This window comes from Citrus clementina, unplaced genomic scaffold, assembly GCF_000493195.1.
Source record: "Citrus clementina cultivar Clemenules unplaced genomic scaffold, Citrus_clementina_v1.0 scaffold_4, whole genome shotgun sequence".
Classification (NCBI taxonomy): Eukaryota; Viridiplantae; Streptophyta; class Magnoliopsida; order Sapindales; family Rutaceae; genus Citrus; species Citrus x clementina.
In genome coordinates, this window is record NW_006262274.1 from 1512322 (window position 1) to 1539173 (window position 26852).

General features: G+C 37.5%; 7 protein-coding genes and 1 non-coding gene across 9 annotated transcripts in view; 3 read left to right on the top strand and 5 right to left on the bottom strand.

Moving 5' to 3' along the window:
- Positions 1-899: 899 nt before the first annotated feature.
- On the top strand, positions 900-2601 carry LOC18045115 (ankyrin-3). The gene is made up of 2 exons (XM_006435733.2): positions 900-1900; positions 2117-2601. Exons 1-2 carry the CDS (start codon positions 968-970, stop codon positions 2561-2563), a joined length of 1380 nt encoding a protein of 459 aa, XP_006435796.1. The 5' UTR covers positions 900-967; the 3' UTR covers positions 2564-2601.
- Positions 2602-2831: 230 nt separating this feature from the next.
- On the top strand, positions 2832-4803 carry LOC18045116 (peptide-N4-(N-acetyl-beta-glucosaminyl)asparagine amidase A). The gene has a single exon (XM_006435735.2). It carries the CDS (start codon positions 2851-2853, stop codon positions 4609-4611), a length of 1761 nt encoding a protein of 586 aa, XP_006435798.1. The 5' UTR covers positions 2832-2850; the 3' UTR covers positions 4612-4803.
- A 287-nt stretch (positions 4804-5090) lies between these two features.
- On the bottom strand, positions 5091-9612 carry LOC18045117 (probable methyltransferase PMT23). Its single transcript, XM_006435736.2, has 8 exons — positions 8958-9612; positions 8030-8179; positions 7518-7788; positions 7219-7329; positions 6826-6997; positions 6377-6625; positions 5868-6062; positions 5091-5716 (listed from the first exon to the last, which is right to left on the bottom strand). The coding sequence occupies exons 1-8, from the start codon at positions 9468-9470 to the stop codon at positions 5518-5520; spliced, it is 1860 nt and encodes a 619-aa protein (XP_006435799.1). The 5' UTR covers positions 9471-9612; the 3' UTR covers positions 5091-5517.
- Positions 9613-10981: 1369 nt separating this feature from the next.
- LOC18045118 (eukaryotic translation initiation factor 2 subunit alpha homolog) lies at positions 10982-14150 on the bottom strand. The gene is made up of 7 exons (XM_006435737.2): positions 13617-14150; positions 12529-12585; positions 12326-12412; positions 12103-12249; positions 11858-11962; positions 11498-11596; positions 10982-11340 (listed from the first exon to the last, which is right to left on the bottom strand). Exons 1-7 carry the CDS (start codon positions 13998-14000, stop codon positions 11185-11187), a joined length of 1035 nt encoding a protein of 344 aa, XP_006435800.1. The 5' UTR covers positions 14001-14150; the 3' UTR covers positions 10982-11184.
- A 1459-nt stretch (positions 14151-15609) lies between these two features.
- On the bottom strand, positions 15610-15691 carry TRNAS-CGA. The gene has a single exon. It is a non-coding gene; the product is annotated as a tRNA-Ser (tRNA).
- A 582-nt stretch (positions 15692-16273) lies between these two features.
- LOC18045119 (protein MID1-COMPLEMENTING ACTIVITY 1) lies at positions 16274-18405 on the top strand. Its single transcript, XM_024185958.1, has 5 exons — positions 16274-16770; positions 17397-17749; positions 17839-17954; positions 18072-18143; positions 18237-18405. The coding sequence occupies exons 1-5, from the start codon at positions 16384-16386 to the stop codon at positions 18362-18364; spliced, it is 1056 nt and encodes a 351-aa protein (XP_024041726.1). The 5' UTR covers positions 16274-16383; the 3' UTR covers positions 18365-18405.
- A 413-nt stretch (positions 18406-18818) lies between these two features.
- On the bottom strand, positions 18819-23453 carry LOC18045120 (multiple inositol polyphosphate phosphatase 1). 2 transcript variants are annotated; one of them, XM_024185957.1, is made up of 12 exons: positions 23101-23453; positions 22922-23009; positions 22422-22715; positions 22135-22293; positions 21497-21637; positions 21324-21380; positions 20754-20892; positions 20102-20206; positions 19809-19999; positions 19495-19536; positions 19320-19407; positions 18819-19165 (listed from the first exon to the last, which is right to left on the bottom strand). In XM_024185957.1, the coding sequence occupies exons 1-12, from the start codon at positions 23211-23213 to the stop codon at positions 19146-19148; spliced, it is 1437 nt and encodes a 478-aa protein (XP_024041725.1). In that variant the 5' UTR covers positions 23214-23453; the 3' UTR covers positions 18819-19145. The 2 variants fall into 2 exon arrangements, with proteins under 2 accessions (XP_024041725.1, XP_006435803.1); XM_006435740.2 differs by having other exon boundaries at positions 18819-19407.
- A 2443-nt stretch (positions 23454-25896) lies between these two features.
- Positions 25897-26852, bottom strand: part of LOC18044751 (ferritin-3, chloroplastic) — a 2599-nt gene continuing 1643 nt past the window's right edge. Inside the window, exons 5-8 of the mRNA XM_006435742.2 lie at positions 26772-26833; positions 26547-26612; positions 26376-26439; positions 25897-26236 (exon numbers count right to left, since the gene is read on the bottom strand). Of these exons, the coding sequence (XP_006435805.2) occupies positions 26184-26236; positions 26376-26439; positions 26547-26612; positions 26772-26833 (245 nt within the window). The 3' untranslated portion in view covers positions 25897-26183. The remainder of the gene's footprint in view (positions 26237-26375; positions 26440-26546; positions 26613-26771; positions 26834-26852) is intronic.

Below are 26852 nucleotides of genomic sequence, written 5' to 3' on the forward strand. Positions count from 1 at the left end.
TCTTCATTCTTTTATAACGATTTTATGTACCCGCCCATTGCCGAAATACAGAGGAGAGGTGAGGGGAGAGGCGGGGAGCACTGGCCACTGTGCTGAGTGAAAAAGTCTTAAGTGTGATAAAGTTACCTATTTCAGCATGGAAAGTTTCGTGCTACTAAGGTTTCTAGTACGACACGTGTTATCCCCGATGGATATAGCTCATGGTGAGTTTCCTATGATTGAGGGATTGTAATGGCATAGCCGGGTGACGGTAGTAGAATTCTTGTGCAGCAGCTGGGTTCGTTATTCTGGGCCCCAAATTTGTCTGACGTGGACGTGGACGATATTCTCATGCATTATGGTGTGCGCCACAAGCTCCTTGCTGGGCAAGATTCTGAGTTATTTTGTACTTTATTAAAATGTATCTCAACCACTTTTCTTATAAAAATTTCGACGATAGATGAATTACAAAAAAATTGGCAGGGGGAAGTTTTAATCTAATTGTAATTATCATAGCATCTTTGTAATCGCCATTATTATTTAAATCGAAAGTAGATCTATTTATTCCAGTTCAAATATTCGAACTACTCAAAATTTAATTCGTGAAATTTTAGAAAGACAAAATATTGATACGAATTTTAAAAAGTACGTGGGGCATTTCTTTGTCAATGGTAAACGAAGGTTCAATATTTTTGTTTCTTACATCCATAAATATTTTATTTGTGGTAAAAAAGATAAATTAAACGATGAATATCATAATGTTGTGATACAAAATGATACATAATCACACACATCGACGGTGCTGCGCCACCCCCACTTTATTCAACCAAAACGACAACCCCAAAGACCGTTTTCAATTTGTCACTTTCCCGCCTTTCTGGTCCCCACAAGTTCACGTGCGTTCAATCCCCATACCCAAAAAAATCGAACACATCTTTAATTCTTTGTACTCATAAATCGAATCAAATTCTCTCTCAATCACTCAACGATGGAGAGACTACTAGCAGTCTCAGAGCAAGAAGTGCTCATAAACTTCACACTGAACTCCAAGTGTCGCGCTAACGTGCGCCTCATATCACTCTGCGCCACCAGCCCCGTCGCCTTCAAAGTCCAAACCTCGTCCCCTCACAAGTTCTTAGTCAACCCACCGAGCGGACTCGTTCAGCCGTTAGCACAAACCACTCTCCAAATCATCCTCAAGCCCCAGTCCCAAATCCCTCCCACTTTCCCGCGGTCTCCCTCGGACCGTTTCCTCATCAAAGCGACCGTTTTCGGCTCGGCCGACTCGGTCAACTCATTATGCGTGACTCTCCCCGACGGGTCAACTCAGGACGTCAAATTTAAAATTGCCTTTGTCGGCCCATTCCTTCTGAGACATGCGGTGAGTAACGGAGATTTTAACGCCGTAAAGAGTATACTCAAGCGGCAGAAGATGATTCTCGCTGGGTTGTCGAGTGCCGAAGCCGAGTCACTCTACCGAGTTGCTACCGAGTTGGCGGCTAACTCCGAAGATATGGTCAGTTTGTTGCTTCGGGCCGGACTGAGCATTGAGATTGACGAACGTGTGAAGACAAAAGATGGGTGGAGTGAGTTACACGTGGCAGCGGCATTTGGTCGGACGGAGGAGATTTCGAGTTTGGTGAGAATGAAAGAGTACGAGTCATTGGATTGTAGGGACAAGGAGGGAAGGACACCGTTGCATTTGGCGGTAAATAAGACAAGTATTGGGTGCGCTAAGGTCTTGTTGGAATCTGGTGCGGATAAGGAAGCTAAGGGTAAAGATGGGAAAACGGCATTGCATAATGCAGCAGCTAACGGTGACCGTAGGATGGTGGAGATGTTGATCGAGATGGAAGCCGATCCTACCATCAAGGATGATCGTGGCCGTTCGTGCTTTGACGTTGCTCGCGACAAGGGACATGTAAGTAATTAGGAATCTACTAATTTTATCCTTATGTTATACAATTTTTTTTTTTTGGTCTTTTAGGACGTTATAAATCCAATTGCTGACTGTTAATACTCTCATTATTAAATTGAAAAAAGCAGATCTCAAATAAGAATTAAAAAAAAAAAAACCAAAAATTGATACTAGTTAACACTCAATTAGAACGCATCCTTGGATACTTTGATTATGCAGATTGAAGTCTTGGCGGTTTTACAGCGCGGAGAAGCGGTGCTGACGGCAGCAAGACGAGGAGAATTGGAGGGTCTCGAGTCGCTGCTTGATAAAGGTGCCAGCACGAACTACTGTGATCAGTACGGCCTGACGCCCCTCCACGTAGCAGCAATCAAAGGGCACAAGCATGTAGTGTTGCTTTTAATCGAATTCGGAGCCGACGTGGAATGTCAGGACAACGAAGGCCACGCGCCGCTGCATTTGGCCGTGGAGGGCGGCAGTACAGAGACGGTGGAGGTGTTGCTCGACAACGGAGCCAATGCTAATGCCAGAAGCAAGAGTGGAGCCACTCCTCTTTATACGGCTCAAGCTATGGGGTACGATGGTATCTCACAGTTGCTAATGAACAGGGGAGCCTCCGCTTCCCTTCCTCAATCTTCCATGCTAGCTTCTGTATTAGAAGACTGATTATTTAATAAGATCTGAGTTAAGAATTTGAAGACCTATCAAAGAAAATGAACACTATAGTTTCACTCGGGATTTATTATGAAATTTAGATGAGTTAAAAAAGGAAGTAAATTTGAAATTACACACAAAGGCCTTAGCAATCATATACTGTTACGTATATTATGATACAGTTAAATTCTGTTAAAACTTCTCAATCAAATTGAATTTAACCAAATGGTATAACCTGGCATCACCATAAAGGGCCTACATTCGAATTCCACCCGTTTTACCCAAAAAGGCCCGAAAAGATGCATTACACTTTCGCTCTATTTCTCCTCTTCACCGCCACGTCACCACCATTCTCCCTCTCCTTCTCCTCCCCTTCCGCCCCCGCGCCCGACCGGTCTTTCAAGCCATTTCCCAGTCGAAGCGCACCCCAAGAGTTCATCGAGATCACCCACCCACTACCCTCCGATTACGCGGCTCAATTTCCAACGTGCACTCGCGCTCTACTCAGCCACTCCTTCGCCGACACCATCAACAAACCTCCCTTCACCACCCGCTACTCTCCGCCGTCCAATTGCCCCCGCCCCTGGGCCCGCGTGATCCTCGAGTTTCACGCTACGTGCAAAGGCGAACAATACTCCCGCATTGCTGGCTTGTGGCTCGGCGGCTGCGAGCTGCTCCGCACGAGCACAGCCGAGCCGAGCCAGTCTGGAATTTTCTGGACTGTGCGTAAAGACGTAACGAGCTACTCCTCTCTGCTTGCTCGATCCAAACTTAAGGTTACGATGATGCTTGAAAATGTCGTTAACGACGTTTATACTGGCATCTACCACGTCAACTGCACTCTCTTCTTCTACAACGCTGGCGCCGTCATGGTTCCGTCTATTCTTTCACCTCATGATTTTAATTCAAAATTGGGGCCTCAATCTTTTAAATACTTCGGCACACCAGCCGATTTGATCATTCCAATAGCTGATGATGGCGAAAAGGGGCATTGGTTTCGCATTGAATCTGCATCGGATTTGAAATTTAAAAAAGTTAAATTCCCACTTAATGCTTATAGAGTGGTCTTGGAATTGTATGTTTCGTTTCATGGGAATGACGAGTTTTGGTACTCAAATCCGCCAGATTCTTACATAGAGAGTAATAATTTGCCTACTGATCGAGGTAATGGAAATTTTAGAGAGGTTTTTGTAACAATTGATAGGAATTTTGCTGCGTCAGAATTTCCATTGCCGGTTATTTATACTGGTGGGATCAATCCGTTGTTTTGGGAGCCTATTGTGGCAATTGGTGCTTTCAATTTACCGACTTATGACATGGATTTGACCCCCTTTTTGGGGAGGGTTTTAGATGGGAAGAAGCATGAGATTGGCATTGGTGTTAATGATGCTATCTCGTACTGGCTTGTGAATGCGAATTTGCATATTTGGTTAGATCATAAGGCACCTAGGGTTTGGGCTCGGTCATCTGTTTATCATTATCCAAAACTCAGTATTGATCGTGGTGAATATTTTAAACTGCTTGATGGGAGATTTGAGATTAAGGCAAAGAGAAAGACCAAGTTTGCGGGGTGGGTTAAGTCAAGTTTAGGTAATTTGACTACTGCTGTATCTAGGCACTACGGACTCAAGAGCATCATAAAGTTCAAGAATAACGGTACTTATAAGTTGGTTCATCAGAAGGCTAAGGTTACGGGAAGAGTTCAGGTGAGGAATGAGATGCTTAATTTGACTGCTCACGTGTCTGTTAGGAGGAGGTGTCCTCTTGATGTCGCTACCGCAACTTTGCCTGGATCGAGGAAGGATAGATATTTGCAACATACGAATCTAAGTCATCTTATTAGGGAGACAAGTACGGGTGAATTTCGGAGTTCACTTGCAAATCATCAGGTTTCCACTGGACGGATGAAGGTTAAGGATCATTCTGTGCGCTCTGGTAAGGCAAATACCACGCAGAGTTTTAGTTATCGGGATGCCTTCGCTTGCTACAATAGGTATGTTTTAGCAAGCAATGGTAAGCTCGTCAGTGACAAGCCGAAACCTTGTGTTGCTTCTTTCTAGTTTTGTTCTTGTAGTCTTTTGCGGCCCGAATGATTTCTTGTTTGAAGTGCTCTCACTAAGTCTTTGTTGTTTGTATCAACGAGTGCGACATCTGTTACTGTATTAAAATGTAAAGCTTTTGAAGCTCCAATCTACAGATTTATGTTGTCCATATGAAAAAAAAAAAATTATGCAGAATTTTTAGCGTCGTTCATTTTGACCTCTCATTTAGGATCTTTTTTTTTTTTTTTTTTCTCAGCATCTGGTTTCCTTGTTATTTCAGGTGTTTAAGGTAAGATAGTCTAAATTTTCATCATTTAACTAACAGATATTAACTTATGGGATCAGATTACGGTGGAACTGTGGTACCGTGCCACAGTTGCATCCAGCCGTTGGATGCACTTGGATTGGTGGGATCCACTGACATCCAATGGTTGGGTTGATCGAGTAATAACAAAGTAATTGGCATTTTCTGAGATCGAGTAATAGCAAAACGGAGAGGCATATATTTAATCTGCATTAAATTTGAATGCACTAACTTCCATATGAAGCTTGATGACAGTAATCCTAATTGTCCTATATAATTTCACATGCTTTCTTGAAACTTCCTAGAAATCACTTGCCTGGATTTTATGGGGTACTTTTCAGAAACCTCCCGAGGTTTGGTGTATTCTCAACTAGATAGAAAGTGGCATACCTTACCACTAAAGCTGACCAATCTGATTCAGTTCCTTGTTTTCTTAATCCATAAATGCTTTCTTACCTCTTCAGATAACTGGTTCAAAGAATATTCACTTTAATCCCCAAAACAAGGGAATATGGCAGACCACGAAGTGATATCTGCAAACTGTAAATTCTCACCATAATCGGCAAAGAAAAATCCTTCAAAAGAATATTTAAGCCTGTGGGTGACATCTCACATGCAAATCATGTTTCGCCACCTGTTGGACGCCAGAAACCCTTCTTGCCAACAAGAAATTGGTCATGGTAGATGTTTGTAGACCACTGAAGTGAATGCAGTACTGGTTTAAGCTTGTTAATCATTTCTAAGGTATCTTGGACCAAAACGTATCCACCTGGTCTCAAAATTCGATCCATCTCTACAGCCACATCTGCAATATCGCATCTGAAAATTGCAAGTGTTAGATAATATAACAACCATGAAACCTGCCTAGTACTCAAAATGGAAATGCTTAGAGAAAATTAGTCCCAAAGAAGAAGCAAGGTCTAACTCGATTACAATTATAAATCTGAAGGGTGGGTTGGTGAAACAGTACCTTTGTGTTACATCACTAAGCAGAAAACTAGAATGCAATAGATCGTAAGTTCGAGGGTAGGTGTTAAAGGACTCGCACCAATCATGGTACATTCCAATCAATCCTCTATCAAAAATAATGGATAGAGTATCTGGTGCATCAATAGGGACGACATTCATGACCCAAAGAGGTTGATCAATAAGTGCTGCCGCAAACCTGTGAGAAAGAGCAGCAGCTCTAAGTAAGTGTGAGATTGCAATAACAAAGCACCAATAGTATCACCAGATACCAATAAAATCATCAAGTTAGAGAGAGCAGTGGACAAATGTAATCGTGCTACACCATTCTTGTCAGGTGAATGTTGAGTGGCATCTAGATGTTAGAGGTTAAACAGAAAATGAGAGAGGAACAATGAGTCAAAACATGATGCAACTAGGATTAACAACTATTCGATAAAATCATCACAGTCAAAGCAGTTCCACAGTAAAGTATGAAGAAGAAGAGTTAATTTGCATATCAATATTTCTTACCCTCCATAGCTGGCATTCATATCCATCACATTTCGCACGCTTGACCAGTTTATAGCTAGGCCCCCCACATAAACATCTGACACAAGTGCGTACCAATGTGTGGTGTCCTTATTAAACGCTTCTTCAGAATCTGGTGGAAGGCTAGGAGGTTTACTGCTAAGCCTTTGAGGCCAAGGTGTGGGCCAGCTGTGCAAGTTACCCTTGCTATCTGTTGGAAGTCTGGAAATGCAGTTGCTTAGGGGCACATACCTAGCACAAAGAATAACAACATCTTAATGGAAATTGATAAACTTATACAAGAACATAACACATGAAGGATTATAAATCAACTTGCACAGCAAGTGAAGTTACTCCATTCCTGAAATCTGACCAGCCAAAAATTTCTTTTTGTTTTTTTCCTGTGTGAATATATGAAAAAAAATTGTTGATAATATATACCAAAGAATTACCATGAACTATTCAGATTATTTTTCCCATCACACAAAGGTGGAGTATTTTCTTCCCGATTTTTATAGCAGGAATACGAAACGGGTTTCTGATATATAACAAACCCAATTCTATTGGAGTCAACAGACCTAGCCACAGCCTTCCAGCACATAGATTCAGTAAGATTTACCATAGCTGCCAAAGAAAAACGGATATGAACATTAAAGCTTGATAAATTACAGCATTCAAGCCCATACGATAGGTTAACCGCTAAAACTGTTACCACCAGTAACAGTGTAACACCGAACATCAATATTAAAAGAGAAGAATAGCACAAGTCATCAGAGAAAATTAAGTAAGAAGTGTGTTTTGTATGTGCGTGATGGCAGGTGCGTGAATGAGAGAGGCTAACAAACCATTCCAAACACTACGATGTCTATCATCGTGACGATAAACTGGTGTAGCAGACCAAATAAAAAAACCTCCAGGCCTAAGAATCCTATTCAGCTCCAATAGTGGTTTCCCACCTGCATTTTTCATCCCAAAGCATTAGTTTCAACAATTCCATCACAGGCTTGCACAGAGAGACAAATTTTTCCAATAAAAGATTGTAATATGAAAAAAAAATTATGATTTGTGATCTTGATGGGATTTACAACAATAAAATAATGCAAGATCCTTGAGCTTAATGCTGCTACGGTATAATGCAGAATACCTTGTGCATCCCAGTGAACTCTACATCGTGCACAGTGAATCAAATCATATGCATCATCTGGAAATGTCAGTTTCTGAGTTCCAATGACAGAAAGTATGGCTGGAATTCCTCGCTCTAGAGCAAACTGTATCTGCGCTTCATGTTCATCCTTTGGGGCCAATGACATGGTAATGACATCTCTGTCCAGTAAATAGCCACCAAAGCTAGCAACACCGCATCCAACATCTAAAATGACCCGTATGTTCTTCCCCCATTTAATTTTAGGTAAAGTCTGGAGAAAACCCCCCCAAAAAAAAATTAGAAGAAAAAGGGACAAAAAAAGAACAGTAAGCAAAGAGATAATAATATAACCCAACTCCTTATCCAATGTTTTAAAATCCAAAACCTTATTTCTTCACCCAATCTTGAGCCACACAAGAAAAAGATATGACAAATCAAAAGTTTTGGTATACTACATACACTGATATAGAAAGACAGACATTTAGACTAAAAAGTCTGTGTATAATAAATACCTTTTCTACAAAACCAACATAGCGAGAAACTCCTTCCTTGAACTGGGTACCACCTCCAGGAAAAACAAAATAATCACCAGACTTACGCACCCAATTCTGATCCTTCTTGTATTCAACAAGCTTAGGGTGAGGAACATTGTTGTACCAGATCTGGACACAAAGTTAAGAAGCCACATCACCAACATTTTCTAATCTAAGCAGTAATAGACATTAATGAAAACTTGTTATCCTAACAAATTGCCACTAAAGTAATCATGGGAACTTCATTTTGGGAAATTGATTTCTTTGTTTCGTCAAAGTCAATATTTCAGTTAATAGATTTCACCTACACTTGAACCTTTAGCTCCGATTAATCAATATTTAATAGAAAATTTATAAAATCAATAGAGACTAACACATTGTTATCTGACCTCACTAATAATTAAGCTAAATTAGGTCCAAAACATCTATGAAGTCTTTCAAAAAGATCAACCTATTCAACACTCACTCTATTCTTAACCAAGAATCTAACTAGTACCAAATAGAATGAATTAAAGATGCATCAAAATAAATATTAAGCCAACTTAGCCAATAATTCAGCCTATTTAAATTCAGATTAAACACATTAAGCACACTTCCCATGCACCAATTCAAGTAACTAATTAAAGCAAATTAGGAGGAAACAAACAACAACAGCAACACTTAACACAATTAGATAATTAATTAATCTAAATGAGGTCCCACATTGTTTATTTATTTACTTATTTTGTCTTGAATATTTTCATTCTTCCACTACTTCACCAAAATTTTACCTAATTAATGATTAATTACAAATTAAACATCAGTATCAATTCAAATCTTAAAGAGCAGCACCCCACCACCCCAAAAAAATGTAAAAATTAAAACAAAGCAAATCATCTTACCAAAAAAAGGTATCAAACAATCTCACCATGTCCTTGCTCTTTGGCCACAGAACCGGCAGCTTATATCCAACAGGCAACGGCGCCAAACATCTCGGGCTCGGACTCGGGCAATGCCGCTCCCGGTGCTCCATGTGCCGAATCGATGGCAACTTTTTGACCGCTTCAACATTATCCAGACACGGAATATAATCAACGGCCATCGGCCCCGTACACACGTCCCATTTTATTAAATCGAAAGCCGCGTCATCACCAACGGCGTTACTGCTATTATCATTTTGATCGGTTGTTTCATTAGTGATGAGTGGTGGTGGAGCGGCGGCGTTTTGGTTAGTGTCGGTGGATGAGGTGTCGGTGTCGGTGTCGCGGATGAGTGGTGGTGGTGAAAGTGAAACGGTGGCGTTTTGAGGCTGAGCTTGGAAGTAGGAGACGATAGTGGAGGTGTCGGTGGAGGTGGAGCTTAAGAGAAAAACGACGACAGTTAAGAGTAGAAGTAAGAGAGCGACAATGAAAGGGTATTTTCTGTGTGTTATGAAGTCCATTTTTTCGGTTGATAGCTTATTATTCTCGGTTAATTTTGAGATCTCTATACCATGTTAATGAGAATCTTGGAGCTGATCGAGATCGACCGAGATTTAAAGACGATGATGCATTATATTTTATTTATTATGACGTACGCACGGACCCGCTATTTTTTGACTTTGGTTGCCGCGGGTTTAATACGTAAGTTGCCAGTCCATTTGATTGGGAAACAGTGTGTGGCCCCTGCCCATTGAGTTAGCGGAAACGGTGTCGTGGACCGCAGAGATACAGAAACCGGTGCCGTAAGTTTTGGGCTGGGGCTTTGCAACTTGAGTAGGAAGTTACAGTAAGATTATTGGATTTATTATAATTAAACATAAAAATTTGGACACGTCGTGTAATTTTTTTACTTTGAATATTGTGCACATAATAATACAATATAAAATATCTTTTAGAATGGACTTCGTATTGTGAAGTATGAAAGATCGATTGCTTGTAATTGAGACGATCGACTTGAATTATCAGAGAAACGGTATCAATTGATATGACGTTATTATTCTCGACTAAGCAAGGAAATTCAAGTTACGAAGAGGAATAAAACAGATCGATGGCTAATCTCTCACCAAAGACAAAAATAAAATACAAAAATATCAGAGAAAATTATCAGCTACTAGTACTAGAGCATGCACAATAACACAGGAGACTGGAGAGGGGAAAGGTAATCGCTAAAGCATCATAAACTTGGTTCATTCCCCACTAGCACTAGCACTAGCACCTTCCTTGGAGTGAAGGACTACATACAAAATCAGTATGCTGCTTGAAGAAGCTAAAACACGATGGCTGCCCGAGGATATGCTGTTTATATTACATAATAACAAACAGTGGCCCAACCTGAAAATCACTGAAAGGCCACCTTGTTTTTCTTCATAATAGGAGGAAGCCGAATTTTAATGTATTGGCCATTGGCGTACGAAGAAGGAGCGAAACGGTGCCAATAATTAAGGGGAACAAAAGGATCAAGCTTGGAGATTGCTTTTGCATGCGAAAAAATTATGGATAACAGCTTCCCTTCAGTCAGCTAACCGGTGGATAAGGAAAAATTGCAGACACCGCCAAATCTGATTTTCCGAATTTGTTTGGAAAGTTTTTTATTATGAAATTACCAACAAGAAATCACACGATGCCAAATGGAATACAAATAAGAAGGGAGATACAATCTATGGACGTGATAAGACCCTAAACCTCAGGGAGGGCATCTAAAAAACTATGAGCATTTGCCTCGTGAGCATTCATTCTTATACAAACTACAGGTAACACAAATGTCTATAAACTTCATAAGCAATTTAGCAGAAAATGAGAAGAATGTACTTAACTAACGCGAGCTCCTTAAGGACATACTTTTTAAAAATACAACAGACAAGAGATGATAATCAGTAAGCATTCACTGAGACACACTCAGCACCAAGCGAGAACAGAATATGTATTCAGTATTCAGTTCATTGCAAGCACATTAACAATCAAAGCGGAAGACTCAGAGAAACAGCTAGTTTTTCACATAATTATGAACTCAGTTGTTTGAACAATAATATATTCTTGTATTTCCCTTGCTCTAATCCGCCTCATGAATTGCTAAACACGAAAAACAGCTCCAACCATACAATGGTTTAAAAATTGTCTTAACGAACCAAAAAAAAAAAAAAAAGGAAACAAAAAAATCAAGCTACACTGCACTTTTCAATCCATAAACCCAGAACTTGAATTTTCCACATCAACTTCTCCCATTCCTGTGTCTTCCTCTTCTTCGCTATCTTCATCACCACTTACCTCCTCATTATCTTGATGTAGCTTAGCCATGTGCTCGGCGAGCAATTTGTCATCTCGTTCACTCACCTGAATCAATGAAACAGAAGTCAGAACCCCAAAAAACAACAATAACCACCCATATTAAGTAACAGCTTGACCCAAACTGAGGGTTTTCAATCAATGGATTCCCATTGTCAACACATCAACGGTTAACTGGGAGTAACAAAATTTAAAAGACACTCACCGCTCTGGGCTCTTCCTTCACAGTAAGTTTTCCCTTGTGCTTCTCTATAGCTTCAGTGCAAGCCGCAATTGCTTTATTGAGAACTGAGATCCCTTGCTCCTGTCCAACCAAATATAGTGCAATAATTTCAATATGATACTGCTCTTCAATCATCCATAGATAGCCTAGTGCAGGCAGTATCCATGCATAAAGTACAGGAACAACCCAGTAGTATGCCATATGATTGATTAAGATATCTTGAATTATACATGATAGAGGTTTTTAAGATACAAGTATATGCAGGGACACAAGGGCAGAGGCAAAGTTCAGCTACACATTTTCATTATAGCAACCTTCCAGGACAAAACTAGTGGTGCTGACCTTGTCAAGGGTCTGAGTGGTAAGCACATACAAGGGGGGAGCAACCAATTTGATTTTCACAGGGCAGTCATTGTTGCCAGCAGCCTCAGCTTTCCGCATGGCATCCTGCAATATCAAAAATAAACATAAGCAAAAACATAACAGCAATCTAAAATTAGTTGCCTTCACGGCTAAACCCTATAACTCTAAATTAATACCAATCAAACAAAGGAGTACAGGGAACAAGAGAAGGATGTAAAAACAACCTTTATATGAAGAACTCCATCAAACTGGAAGCATTTCATTTCAACGTCAGCTCGAATCTTCAATGGCTGTGGGGTCATTCTTCTCCTAATATTTTTTACCAAAGCATCTTTCACTTCCTCCGTCACAGCAGGAATCACCTTAGTTACCTAGAATGGGACAACGATGACCTGAGTAATCAATGAAGAGAACGAGACAAAAAAAAGCCTACCAAACAAAGTTTACCTCCTGTCCATCAGGGCCAATTTCTTTGACTTCACGAGTGAGGGAATTCAAAACAGAATCAGGATCAGTAACAATGATTTTGAATGCCTGCACGTAAAATAGAATAGAAACTATAATCAACAACTATGAAAACAATACAGAACTTCAGATCTCCAATTACAAACTTGGAAAACACATCTCAAAAAAGTTGTTAGCTCTTTCACCTCAAAAGCATGACCATATTTCCAGTACAAGGGCCAGCCAATATTGACATACAGTTCCTGCAATTGAAAACTTATATTTAGCAGTGGCCAATCAACTGATACCTTGGGGAAAAAACCATACACTAAGCTAGACAGGATAGAAGCACCAAACCCCAAACAATAAATTGTGTGGAGCAAGTCTTTGACAAGCCAATGAGAATAAGCATAATAATAACAAGTACAAGTTCAACAGCAACTAAAAACACTAAAACAACTAAGCAGGTTGCATGGATTAGATTTGTCCAAACTCTCTTTAGGCTTCAAAGAATTGTAATTTTTAAGTCATAAATATTGATCAATGAAAAAGCCGCCAACTACAAGTTTACATAATTTCCAAAATATGAAAATAATAAGAAACATCCAAAACTAAAATCTCTCAAACTTGCTTCTTCAACACTGGGATCCAAGAGGACATAAGACTACTCTGCCAACCCCAATCTCTTTTGAAAAACAACATAAAATCATAAGAATCATAATTTTCCTGTATTGAAATTGATTTCATCCTCCAAAGCACAATTTGTAAATTACTTCCATAAGTTAACTAATCCACATTTTCAAAGGCAAACTAACACACACATGCAAAAGCACCAAAAGTTTATTTCCACAAACCTCTCAAACTAAACAGAAAGTATAACATGAGAACTAAACAAACCAACGTAACACCATGTGCCTTGCAAGATGACTGAAGCAGAAATTATTCCTCATCCCGCACTCTCAAAAACTAAGGCCCTAGTCAACTGACACTAAATCAGTTACAAAAGCCAAACTCTTCATAATCTATCCAATTTGCCTTAATATTCCCATCAAATAAACAACAGCAAAAGAAAAAAAAAAAACAAGCATTATTACCCAATTCATTCAAATCTGAAAGTAAATGCATAAAACCAAAACTTAATTCGTCAATAAACCTAAATTACTACGTAATTCATATTCATAACCAGTCAATCATTATAAAATATCAAAAAGCAAATCCCAAAAGTACTCCAATTAAACCCCCAAAATTACTCAAAAAATTAACAATATTTCAACAATCAAATCAAAATCATTACCTCTAAATCGATGCCCAAAGTCTCAGCCACGTGTCGCATGATAGAGTGAACGAGCTTGCTCTTGTTGTACCTCTCCTCACAGGCTTGAATATCCTCTTCACTAACTCTTCTTTTACTCAAATCAATGTAACCTTTTTCCTTGTCGACACGCAGGACCATGACGGGCTCTATGCGGCCGACTTTAATGAGGCTACTGACACTACGAATACGACGTCGCGAGAGCTCCGAGAAAAGGATCATCCCTTCGATGTTGTTGTACTCGAGCAGCGACACGTAGGCGCCCATGTCGGCGATGTTCTTCACTTGGATCATCACGGCCATGTCGACTTCCGGGTACCTCGCCTCGTACATCCGGCACTCCAGGTTGGGCGAGTGGCTTGCCATGATTGGTTGCTCGGAAAACTTTTTAGCTTTTGCGTTTTCTCGGGAAAATTCGAAGGGAGTGGGAAGAAGAATTAGGGTTTTAAGACAACCGGAGAGAGAATCCGCGAGACAATGCAGAGTAGTATGGTGTTGTGCGTTTTGTTGTTTTCGATGGATATATGTGTAAATTATAGATAAGGGAAGGGTACAGAGGTAGTTGCACTACGGTGCCGTTTATAACAAAGCTTGAAGCTCAAGCTAGGGTGCATTTGATTCGATTTTCCTCTCCGTGCTTATTTGGCATGTCTTATTTAATAGTTATAAGTATCTATTTAATCTTATAAATTCTTATCATAATTTTTATTCTTGTTTGGTTGTTTTTCTAATAGAACTTTTTAAGGTTAAATAAATTATTTTGTCTTTATTAGTAAAAACTCAAATTTTGAGCTTTTGGAAATACATGTTGAAAAAAAAAATTTAAACGTTAAAATATCTCAAATATCCTTTATTTATTTAATAATTTTATTTTATTCTTTTGATAACATCATTTTTAAAAAACTTACCTCTTAAAGTAATTTAATAAATTTTTAATAAAAGCTCTTATTGACAACCAAACAACTAAATTGTTTTATAGTAAAAACTTTCTTTATAAAAGCTATACTAACAATAACTCTATTTAAATAAACTATACTTGAAAAACTGTACCAAACGGAGCCTTAGCAACAATTTTGTGTTAGAAACCTATAAGTCGAACTGTTTTATAAAAATAAAAAGTGTTAGCTATCTATAAGCCGATCGGTTTTATAAAAATAAAAATAAATCAAGTGGTAATTATTATTTGTTAATTATTGTTACATAACTTCCCAATTTCTTAAAAATAAAAACTATTTAAATTGGGGGAGCAATGATTGCGTGGGATGAAGCTATGATTAATCAAAGTAAGGGAACAAGGATTTAGTTTAAAGTATTTTAATTTTAAATAGAGTATGCATTACTTACCTAGTTGAGATGTTTGTATTTCCAATTGATGTGATAAACGATATATCACTATCTCATTGGCTCAAGTGATAAATAATTATTAAATCTTATCATTTATAATACAAATAATAAATTTTTATTGGTGACACATCAATTGAAATATAAATTAAGTATTGCAATTGAGTAAGCATACCTATCACTCATAAGAAGGAGTATTGACATAAAATTAACGTAAACTGCAAAAGTAATAAGATGAATAACAGTGGAAATATCTCAAAAGATATGTTTTGTACGTTTTGATTTTTCGATGGAGAGATATATGTAAATTTAGAATATGGGAAGAGTATATGCGATAATTCTACAATGGAAGCGTATACGGTGAAAACATTTCAGAAAATGTGTCTCGTGCGTTTTGAGTTTTTAATTGAGAGATATATGTAAATTTAGAATATGGGAAAAGTATATAAGATAATTCCACTATGATAAGGTATAAAATGAAACTTAATGCCCTGAAAATATTTAAAAAGATGTGTGTTGTAAGTTTTTGATTAAGAGACGTGTGTAAACTTAGGATATAAGAAGGGTATAAAGATAATTCTACTACGACAACCTCTAAAAATGAAACTCGATAAAACTTAACAAAATAAATGCTCGTCGACAGCAGGATTCGAACCTGCGCAGGCAAAGCCCAACAGATTTCGAGTCTGTCTCCTTAACCACTCGGACATATCGACCATTTAGTGACTTAATTACGTCTAGTAATAAATATCGATATCTGCAGCCAAATTTTTTATTTATCATATGAATTAATTTTGGAATTGATAATAAATTTAAAAGATAATTAAATAATAATTTATTAAGAATAGATCATGTGTTGTAAAATCCTTCAAGTTCATTAATCCACCTACCAATAGCTTTTGTTTCTTAAAGATGGAAAATAGATCCCTTAACCCCATTAGAAGTCCCAACATTAAATCATATCAAACAAACTCGAAACTTCTACTCAATTGAAAATTACTTAGTTTTTCCTAATCAATCAAATCATTACAATCATCTTAAGTAATCATGTAGACATTCTCTCAAGTACACATAATTAATTAAACAACAAAATTACAATTACGAATTTATGGTAGAAAGCATACAAAATAATGAGATGATTAGTGTTTTATTACTTGTGATGCAACATACACCTTACTATTAAACTGAATTACAAATCCGAATTTTCTTTAATACAATAGTGGGTTAATGCATTAACCATTAAATTTGCACAATATCTATGAACCAAAAAATAAAGTAAAAGGAAAAAGCAGCAGAAAACAAACAAAGCAGAGCAATATAACCCCGAAAGAAACAAAACTGATCAACTCACTTCCAACACAAAACCACTTTCTCTCCAAGCTTGATACGCACTGAAAACACTACTACCATGGCAAACTTAGCAGTGCAGGCAGTAGCAGGAGTGGATGCTGTAAGCCTTGTGAACACGATCATATCATCGGCTCGAAAGGCAGCAGCTCACCGGAGGAACTGCGAGCAGCTGGCTGAGCACGTGAAGATGATAGGAAACTTGTTGGAGAAGTTGAAATCAACGGACCTGGTGAGCTTGCCGGCGATAAAGGAGCCGTTGGATTGCTTGGAGGAGGCTCTGAAGAAAGCTCTGGACTTGGTCGAGAGCTGCAGGGACAAGAGCTATTTGTACATGCTTGCCATGGGGTGGAGCGTAGTGTATCAGTTCCGCCAAGTCCAGGCTGAGATCGATCGTTACCTTAGGCTAGTGCCCTTGATTTCTCTGGTTCATGAGTTTCGCATGCAGGTCAGTTAGTTCAAGCATAATCATTCGTTTTTGTTTTAGGACTTTTGGTTCAACCCAGTACTTCCCTGAAGTTCACTAGAATCTGGACCGCTCAATATATGTGGGTCCTGAAGCGGTGGTGGGGCCTCTAGTGATAAGATTTCTTGAATCTTGCAAGGCTTATAATATGATTAAAGATCAAGAAATTAAATTTAGAAACTCGCAACTTATTATTGAATAATTTGTCGGTGGTATTGACAAAACTTATACGTGTGTTTTCCACTTCTTATCGCATGTCATTTTCCCTTTCTCGGTCACTTACAAGAGGTTGGAGAAAACTTACATGGGGCACCACATCATCCTTAAACTCATTTAATAAAATATTTTGATATAAACATATTTATTTTAAAATTGACTAATTGCGACGTAAAAAGAAAAATAACTGAAAATACATGTATTTATTTGACGATCTAATTGCGGCCATCCCATATAAATTTGTTGTGTCTAGATTAAAAAAAAAAAAAAATTGCCCAAGTTGTCACTAAAAACTTTTATCGTTCTAATTTTTGTCGGAAAAATTCTTCATGCAATTTTTACTTTGACGATGCCACCAAATGATCTTTCAATGGAATGGTGATTGAACCCAGCATTTGAAGGATGGCCTGCAAGCCATTGAAGCGGATCAAAGAGAGTACACTCTTGATGAAGAGGATGTTCAAGCACAGAACGTGATACTAAAACCTGATCGTTCAAAGAAAGATGCAAGCATATTGGAGAATTCACTGTCAAGAAAATATCCTGAGCTGGGATTCCAGGAAGCTCTCCTCGAAGAAAAAGAGAAACTGCATATCGAGCTCCAGCGATCAAGAACCAACAATGATACCAAGCAGTGCCAATTGATTGAACATCTCATTGATGTTACCGAGAATGTTGTTAATGAGCTTCCAGGGAAGAAGATGCAGAAACTTGTTGCTAATGAACCAACTTATGTCATCTCAGGGTAAGCGACCAATGCTGTGCGAGAGTATATTGTATAAAGACCAAATGATTTTGAATGATATACTAAAATGTGATTTGATTATGGCACAGTTACGTGACCAATGCTGTGAACTCTGGCTATGGGGACCCGGGATCAAAAGCTGCAGATGAGAGTCGATCAGAATGGGAAGCTGATCTTTTTGGTTGTCTTAGAGAACCTTGTTTAAGTGAGTTCTTATAATTAAAATGGTGATAGCTAGTCTAGAATTTTTTTTTTTAACTTGAGCTGAATTTATTCTTTTTGTTCTTTTTTTTTTTTGGGGGCTTGATCTGTGTTACTGCAGGCTTGAAGACTTGCATATATCCCTGTGGAACATTTTCAAAGATAGCTAATGCAGTGACAGAAGGGAAAATATGTAAGCGGATAGAGTATCATTATGAAATTGTCAATGTAGTAGTGTAGATCCAACTAGATTCTGATGAAGCTGCCTGTTCAATTGTTGCTACAGCTCGTGAGCAAGCAATCAATACTCTCATGGCATATTCTATCTTCTGTGGATGTTGCTGTTATAGCTGTTGCATAAGGAAAAAATTGCGAGAAACTTTTAACATTCAGGTGCCCTTTTCCCCATTTTAGGTGAATCCTGAGACCTCGGTTATGATGATTAGAAATGAAAGAACCCCTCGACTTAAATCTATTTTGCAGGGCGGTTCGTGCGATGACTTCTTAACTCATCTCATGTGTTGCTGTTGTGCGATGGTTCAAGAATGGCGTGAGCTTGAACTCAGAGGGTTTGAAGGCAAGTGCAATACGTTTTAACTTGTATTTATGCAAAGATTTATTTATTTATTTATTTTTAAAATGAAAAAGTTCAATGTATCATGACACAAAATTCATTGCTTTCTAGGTTGCCAAGGGAGAAAGATGATTCCTCCGCCGTACCAATATATGAAGCCTTGAATTCATTATAGTCATATACCATGGCTTCTTTATCAATCAACACATGCATGTAAAGAGATATTTGAAAAAACAAGAGTCAGTTTGATAAAGAGTCTAGTGTTTCTTAAAAATTAGCAAAACAAATTCCAGATAAAGCAATTAGCACCATCCATAAGATCGAATTCCTAAAGTCACTAATATTTTCATATAAAACAAACTAGTAGCCAATCAAATAGTTAATCATACAAAGCATGGCCAAACGATCAATTTTAGAAAGGAGAGCCCTGGATAAAACTTGGCTCGAGGCGGCTGAGTAGCAGGAGCAACTTTTAATTTATTATGAGCCCAATCAATGGATTCAATAAGTTCTTGCAGGTAGGAATATGGAATTGAACCAGCAAAGTCCTATTGTGATTAGCGGCAAAACTGTTATTGATTATATAGGTTAGAAGTGAATTCATTCCAAAATGGAACTCTGCTAGGAGGAGCTGGCCATGGCTGAAAATCACATCAAGGAGTGCCAACAACGAAAAAAGCATGTAAGAAAATACAACATTTTCTTAGTTTAAAAATAACTACAACTCTACTTTGTGAGATTGGGTATCATCATTCCACCGTGGGAACAGCCAACGAAGCAGTAGTGACAACTTACTAGTTTTAGACTTATGTATGGCTTGTTCCGTCTGAACATTACAGAGCGTATTGTAGTCATACTTTAAATGTGGAGCAACAATTCTTTCCTGTGGAAAGACAAAACAAAACGGTCGCATGATTAACATGTGGGAAGCAATAATCTCTAATGATATGAGTTTGTAAGATTTCTGTACCTTAAAAACATCAAATGGACAGAAATCTGTACCATTGCAACCCTATTCACAAATATGAGAAATATTAGTACATATAGAATTGCTATAGCACAAATCAGAAGGCAGACAAATAATAAGGCATGAAGTAATAAAATCAGCTAGGCTTTACTTTGTAATTCATATTTAATCTGGCCACTCAAGCACATGACAGAAGTAAAATTCCATATCTTTCAAGTAATGAAAACATACGCATGCAATCAATTGCAGGTGAAAAACCACACACCACAAACAACGCGAATCACTTAAGAAAAGGAAAGAAAGAATCCAGAACTTACTGGCATTGAAGTCGGATGTTCATTGTGCAATACTTGTACAAAGTACTTGTCGGAAGAGTTGGCAGGACAGCTGTACAGAACCAGCATGTTATTCCCAGTAAAGGGTGCCAGAATGCTGCCTCTCCAATTTCTACTCTGGGGAGGCTTTGGCGGGAGTGCCAAGGGTTCTTCCTTTTGTATTTGTTGGAATTCTACAATATTCAAAAGTTCATTGAGAAAAAAGGAGGTTTTAAACAGTTTAATCCTTCCAAATATCACACGAGAATTCAAGGAAGTAATGGCAAGGTCCTCACCAGATCTTTCAAGGAAAAGTCCAAGCAAACAAGTAAAAGGAATCACAGTTTCTGCATGTGCAAACCGAAGTCTCGCCTTTTCATAATTTCCAGAAGTATGTTTCTCTACAAGATCCATAGGCAACATTAGAAGCTAGAGAGAAAAGATGCCATTAACGATAGTACAATATCCTTTCACTGTTCCACAAGCTGAACCAACTTTTTTAGACAAGGGAAGACAACAAGCAAAAGCTTATAAGTGCATGAATAGAAAAATCAGTTGCCAGAGATCTCAAAAGCAAAGCCTGTGCTATTCCTGAGGCACAAGAAGCGGGAACTCACTAATTATCAGAAAATAACAATAGATATACATCTGGGCAAGCCAGCAATGGTTCGAGAATTATTAGCAGGTAGTTTGGCAAAACCTAAATAATATCCATAAACAGTTGATAGTCGCTAACAACAATAATTGGCACCAATTGCACTTCTAGCCCACTAGTTTTAGAGCTGTTCCATGGAACCGGCTGTTCTAACAGCACCATTCCCTAAGAATCTCAATTGCAATAACCCACATGAAAGTCCAAATCTCCCCCCTTCCATTAAAAGTAAAAAATAAAAATTTGTGGGATCATGCGTGTTGGCAAGCAATAAGAAAAACAGAGATTTATGATACCTTCTTTAGCATTAATAGCTTGTTCCATTGATTGAACAATGTCCTCAAGCAGAGGAACTCCCATTCGATAATTTAATGATTTACCATAACCCTTCAATATAAACACCTCTAAGTCATCTGTCCACTCCAGCAAAGCAACCTGCAACATGTGAACACATTTTGCAAGTTAATAACATGATGCAAGGAAAATAGAATAATTCTTGTATTGATGGAATGGTATTGATTGAGAGGTTTAACTTACAAATTATTCAAACATACAACAAAAATCATAGTTTTCTTAAACTAATCAACTATATAATGTATTAATTACTTCAACTTAATTTTTATAGTCAAGAGACAAAAATGCTGATTATCTGAAAGAAAAAAAAATGTGATCTAATTAAAGCACTATATGTTAATGTGCACAAGCATTACAATCAGTAATAATAAGAGTCAACAACCCAAATCTTAAATAACTTCAATTTAAACACATGATAATGATTTATCACTATGGAAGGACATACAGAGACAAAAGAACAAAATAACAAGAAATATGATCAAAGAACAAAATGAAGATATCATTTCCCGTACCTCAGAAGGACTGAAGAGGCCACAAGCTTGATCAGTTATATCCAACAAGGATGCTTCCTGTCAAATTGAAAGCGAGTAGGATATCTCAGCATAAGTATATCCCAACGGGATATTAATTTTGGACTCATGAGAGAATTTTTTTTGTTTGCAATGAATGCGAATTAAGAACTCGCCTGTTTACATAAGAACCAAAGAGAGGAAACATCTTGTCTTGTGAAATTCAGTTCATATTGCCTTGCTATCGAAGAGGTAATTTCATCAAGAATCGGTTCCTTAAGCCTCTCAACTGCAGGGGCCTGACTTATCCTAAAATCCTGCATCCATAATAACTTTTAAGCAACTTTAGGAAAGAAAAAAGTAGGCCACAGCAGCTCAAGCTTCTATGATCAAAGATCCATTTCACCACATAAATTTTTAGAATATCAAAATCAAGAGCTGTTTTATTATCTTGAAATTTCAGATTTTGCCAATTGTAAGATTTAGGTGTGACAAGGTAAGATCACTCGACATGATTCTTCACATCCATCAAGGGAAACTGAAAACACCAATATTGTAAGCAGACATGAGAGACAAATGAGCAATGGTTGGGGAATTGGAGACTATAACTATAGATTTATAACAACTAATTCAGAATATGGTTAATGCAAAACCAATATGAACAGGAAATAAGTAATTCTCTCCTTCAGCCATCATAATAACTTTAAATTTAAGTAATTAGATTGAATACTAACATCCTGCTAGAGAACTAAAATATAAGAAATTCACTAGCCTGACGAAAACCCAAATAGAAAACACCAAATCATATAAATACCTTGTAGTTGTCACAACAATCATGAAACCTCAGCTTTATATCACTTGCACGGCTTTCACTTGTAACAGCAAATGCTCGATGGCGCCCAGGTCCTAGAGTCCCTCTCTCGTTAAAGAGCCCCATGCCAAATGCTACTGCACTCGCAGATGCGCGAGGAACCTATTTCGTCAAAGAAGAAACAAATGTAAGACAGTAATATATCTAATATGCAAATCATCTTAGAGTTAAACACAAGAAGCATTTCAATATAAGGCAGAATTACATGATTAGAAGAGAAGACACCCAACCTGAGTAGCCTTAATGGGATAGACATCCGGGTGATATTCCTCGCTAAACAAATCTGGATATTTTTCTCTAATCCTGATTCCGAGATCATATAACTCATCTTCTCCTTTGCTAATCAATTCACCACCCTTCAGTTTCCCTTGCCAGGGAGACTTCCATCCCTGTAACCAGCCCGGAACTTTCTGTAAAGACGAACCCTTTTCTTTGGCTTCCCTTATAAGTACTTCCAAATGATCAGCCAATCTTTCCAACTCCCTCATCCGTTTCTTCGTGGGTGCACGAGTCCCGTGCCTTGCCTGGCAACCCAAAAAGACAATTACTTTCATTTTGCGCCATTTTACAATAACATGAAGCTAATTTTTTATCTCACCGCTCACTAGCTCAGCCGTTGTTAATATTAAACAAAATGTAGTGCTTTCAGTAAAGAGACAGGTAACACATTATATATATATATATATATGTTAGATGGAACAGAAACTTAAATTTTAGAAAGAAAAATTACCACAAGATTTAAGTGAATTGGAGTACATCCATCGGGAATTTCAGAAGGTACAAAGTTCTTATCAACGACGTCTTTTACGAAGTCGTATCTGCATACAAAAATAATAAACAAGCAAAAATGCTAAGGAGAAGAATTAACAAGAAAGAAATTTAAAGCTGTGGCAGCAAAACGGTAAATACCTTGAGACAGTCGAGAGGTGCCGTCGAACGTCGAAATTTTGAACGGCGTCGTTTAGATGCGTCAACAAAAGTACGCACAGGATCAACATAAAAGAAGCCGTAGCTTTCTTCATTTTCACCGTCTCTGGTTTTGTGCTTTGATGATGAAATAATTTCTCAGCTTAGACGCTCCGCTCACGAACGAGTAAGATTCGGTGTGTCGGTAACTACAGTGCTTATACAATCGGGGATTTGATTGACGATTGATTTGGTAGCAAGCAACGTTAGTGCCCTGCCACGTATTTATAGTTTTTACACCTCGACAATGACGCAATCATCAAATTAGGGTGCCTCGCGGCGGACCGGCAGTAATGTTTATGTGCTGCTTTTAGAATTAAATCATTAATTTTCGTCTCCTTTAAAAACAGAAAAAAGAAAAAGAAAAATTTCCACGTCGGCAAAGAATTTGACCTTGCTTGGGCCTGGGCCTAGGATCGGGTTTAAAAATTAAGAATAGACAGGCCAGTGCGGGTCGGGTAAACTCCAGGGGTTGTTATTTTACTTGTCAACAACCTGCAATTGCAGTGTCCTGGCCTCCTGGGTGCATGAAGGCGACATACACGCAATGCAACTAACCTATGAATAATGGGCAAGTAACAGTTCCCAATTAAAGATAGATTATAGTCTTTTATTTTAAGATGATTGTTAAGTTATATAATTATGAAACATATATTAACCCGACAATTATTACTAGTAACACAAAAGTATAACCAACAAAAATTAACTGTTCGTTACTGATAATAACTATTGGGTTGATGTATGTTACATAATTATATAACTTAACAAAGTTTTTATTTTAATGAATAAAATTGTTAGAAGTAAGAAATAAAATTATGCTTAGATTATTCATATTTTTTTTCAAATCAAATAGGATCAAGATAGGTGTGGTCTTTTAGCTACCAAAGAAAGTCTTCTTTGGGACAATCTCAATAGGAGACAAGGGTAATTGATAAAGCAAGGTCATGTGTTTTTTAGCTCTCTCACATATGATAGCCTTGATCATAATTAGTGAATTTGTCCTTTAAACAATTAAACGACTAATTTTTCAGAAAATAGAAAAGACATCATCTCGTTTTAAAGCTATGGTTATATGACATGCAGTGCATTGACACACATTCAAAATGTGACTCATTTGTTAAACAAGTAAACGACTTGTCGTTTTTAATTTGACGTAATACTTTTCTCTCTGTGGCGGGCTCATGAGTGATGACAGTAGGTCGGCAAAGAATTGCTTGGGCCTAAGCCCAAGACGGGGTTTGAGGCTATGAAAGAATTTTTGGGTTTAAAGTGTGACATTGCTGTAGGCTCTTCCAATTTGTTGCCTCTAAAATCAAGGGTAGCCTTCAATAGAGAGTTCTAAACTTGGCCCAAAAATCAATTGTTGGAAGCTGAAGCTTACGCCCTTATAGGAGTGATGAAACTGTGCAGGCAGACAGAGAAAAAGAAGCAGCACATTCAGGGATTAGGGATTGTTGATTTTGAAAAGTTAAAAATTAATTTTGGTGTTTAATAAATTTAAAAAAATTAATTTTAAAAAAATAATTTCATCTTATAACAGATTTTGAAATATAAAGAAAGAATAATTTTTTAAAATCTAATTTTAAGAATTACTTTATATTTAATACAATTTCATATACACACACTCTATAAAAATATAAAATTATTCTTATTAATTAGAAAACAAAATCATTAATTTAAAAAAAATTATTATTATTACCAATTATAATGAGATAATAAAATAAATAATAGAAAACATTTTTTTAATTTTCAATTATTATATATTAACAATTAAAAACATTTTATATACATGTTTAAAAATATGTAAATAAATTTTATTCAACATTATGTCTAATTTAGTCATTAATATTCTTACTACAGTTTAATTGTAAGATTTAACAAATACATATAATTATTTTTAAAAATAAATTCTACCAAATATTTAACTAATTCTTTTCACAGCCAATTATTTCTATAAGTGAATTTTACCTTCTTCCATACAAAGAGATCTATAAGTGGGTAAATCAATTATCTGTGTGCTTAATCATAATACGATTGACTTGAATTCAAAATTTTGAGCTTCCTATAGAGACCCACAAGTGACATGCAATGTCATCCAAATGAGTACAAAATTAACTTAATACAACATATAAGTAACCAGTAAGTGAATGAGTAAGTGACAGCATCAAATTATATTCTCAACAGTTTAATGAATAAAGTTGCGACAAGTTGTTATAAAACTCATAATTTATTTTTTAAAAAATCCAGATGGGATGGTGATAGGTCTGATGTTGCTTTGTTCAAAGTATCCGATGCGCATCTGAATCCATGTTCGTTTTCCTCAATCGCAGCCTTCGACAGCTTAATAGCGGGCTAGATTTGGTGGGCAGGTGGCGGATGAAATAACCTGATGATATAATGGAGCATAATTTGTGGCTTGTATGTTTCTTTCAAGTCTAAAAGGTCTATTCAGCGGCGTTATGTTTTGATGCAGTTATAATAGAGGAGACGACACTTATGGCCATAACCAGAACAAGTAGACACATCAAAGCAGATACCAATAATCAATAATGGTCCCTCCTTGAGTGAAAACATGTCACACAATGCCACTTGCTCATGTTGCAGATTGCGACAGAGCTTTTACAAGAACGGCATGTCATATATGACCTTGGTCCCCATAAAGGGGACCAGGTTCCATGCCCTCCATGAATTCAACAAATAGAACATTCGCAGCCCAGAATACACTGTCTAGCTGAGATATTATGAGATCAAGCCATTCATCAACTTAAAATCAAGCAACAATTATATATTATATAATTCACCCAAATTGCAAGATTGAACTTCAGAGGACTCCTACAGAGAAAGAAAGTCAGATAAGCCTGATGTACCCCATATGCCATTCATCTATCAACACAATGTAAAAGTTTCTGCACTAATTGCATGCCTGAAAGTTTCTAAATTAAGAACTAGTGAACAAAAAAACAAAAACAACATAAAGATCAAGCCTTAGTAGGGATAGTCAGGTGACAAGCAAGATGTGTCCACCATCATGCGACGACTTCCTCCCCATGGAGCAGCATTTGATCAAAGTGCCAGACACCTGAAATTCCCCACCATAACAACCCGTTTAGAAGGAGAAGACAGAAGACAATTCAGATAATTGATGATCATATTTAAAAGGGGGGAAAAAGTCAAATTTGTAACATTAATTAAGAAAGAAATTTTGTTTTGGTTCCTACCATGCCCCTGGCCAACTCTTCTCAGCTGAGCAACATATTCAGATATCTTTTTGATGGCTTCTACCTGCAAAAGACAAACAATTGAAATGGCAGATTTGAGGTCATAAAGCAGTCTTCTCAGGGCATGGAAACAAATCCATAACAGCAAATAAAATGAAAGTTTTACTTTACCTGCTCATGTAAATACTCGCTTTCAACGAAATCTGCCAACTGCACATCATGGTTCTTGTTGGCCACCTGTTGGTCCAAAATAAACCGTGGTTCAAGAGAATTGACGGGAAAACAAATCTCAACTTAAGCATTTGCATTTCTAAACACTATGACCTTTATGAACAAGGCTCTGATACCATCTGCTAATTTAACATCATAATATGTTCGAGGAAGTAGTGAACTTACCTTGTGCAAGTTGAGGAGTTTCTCATTTGTTAGCTTCTCCAGAGACAGCGTAAGCTCCATGGCTGAATCATCACAGTTGCA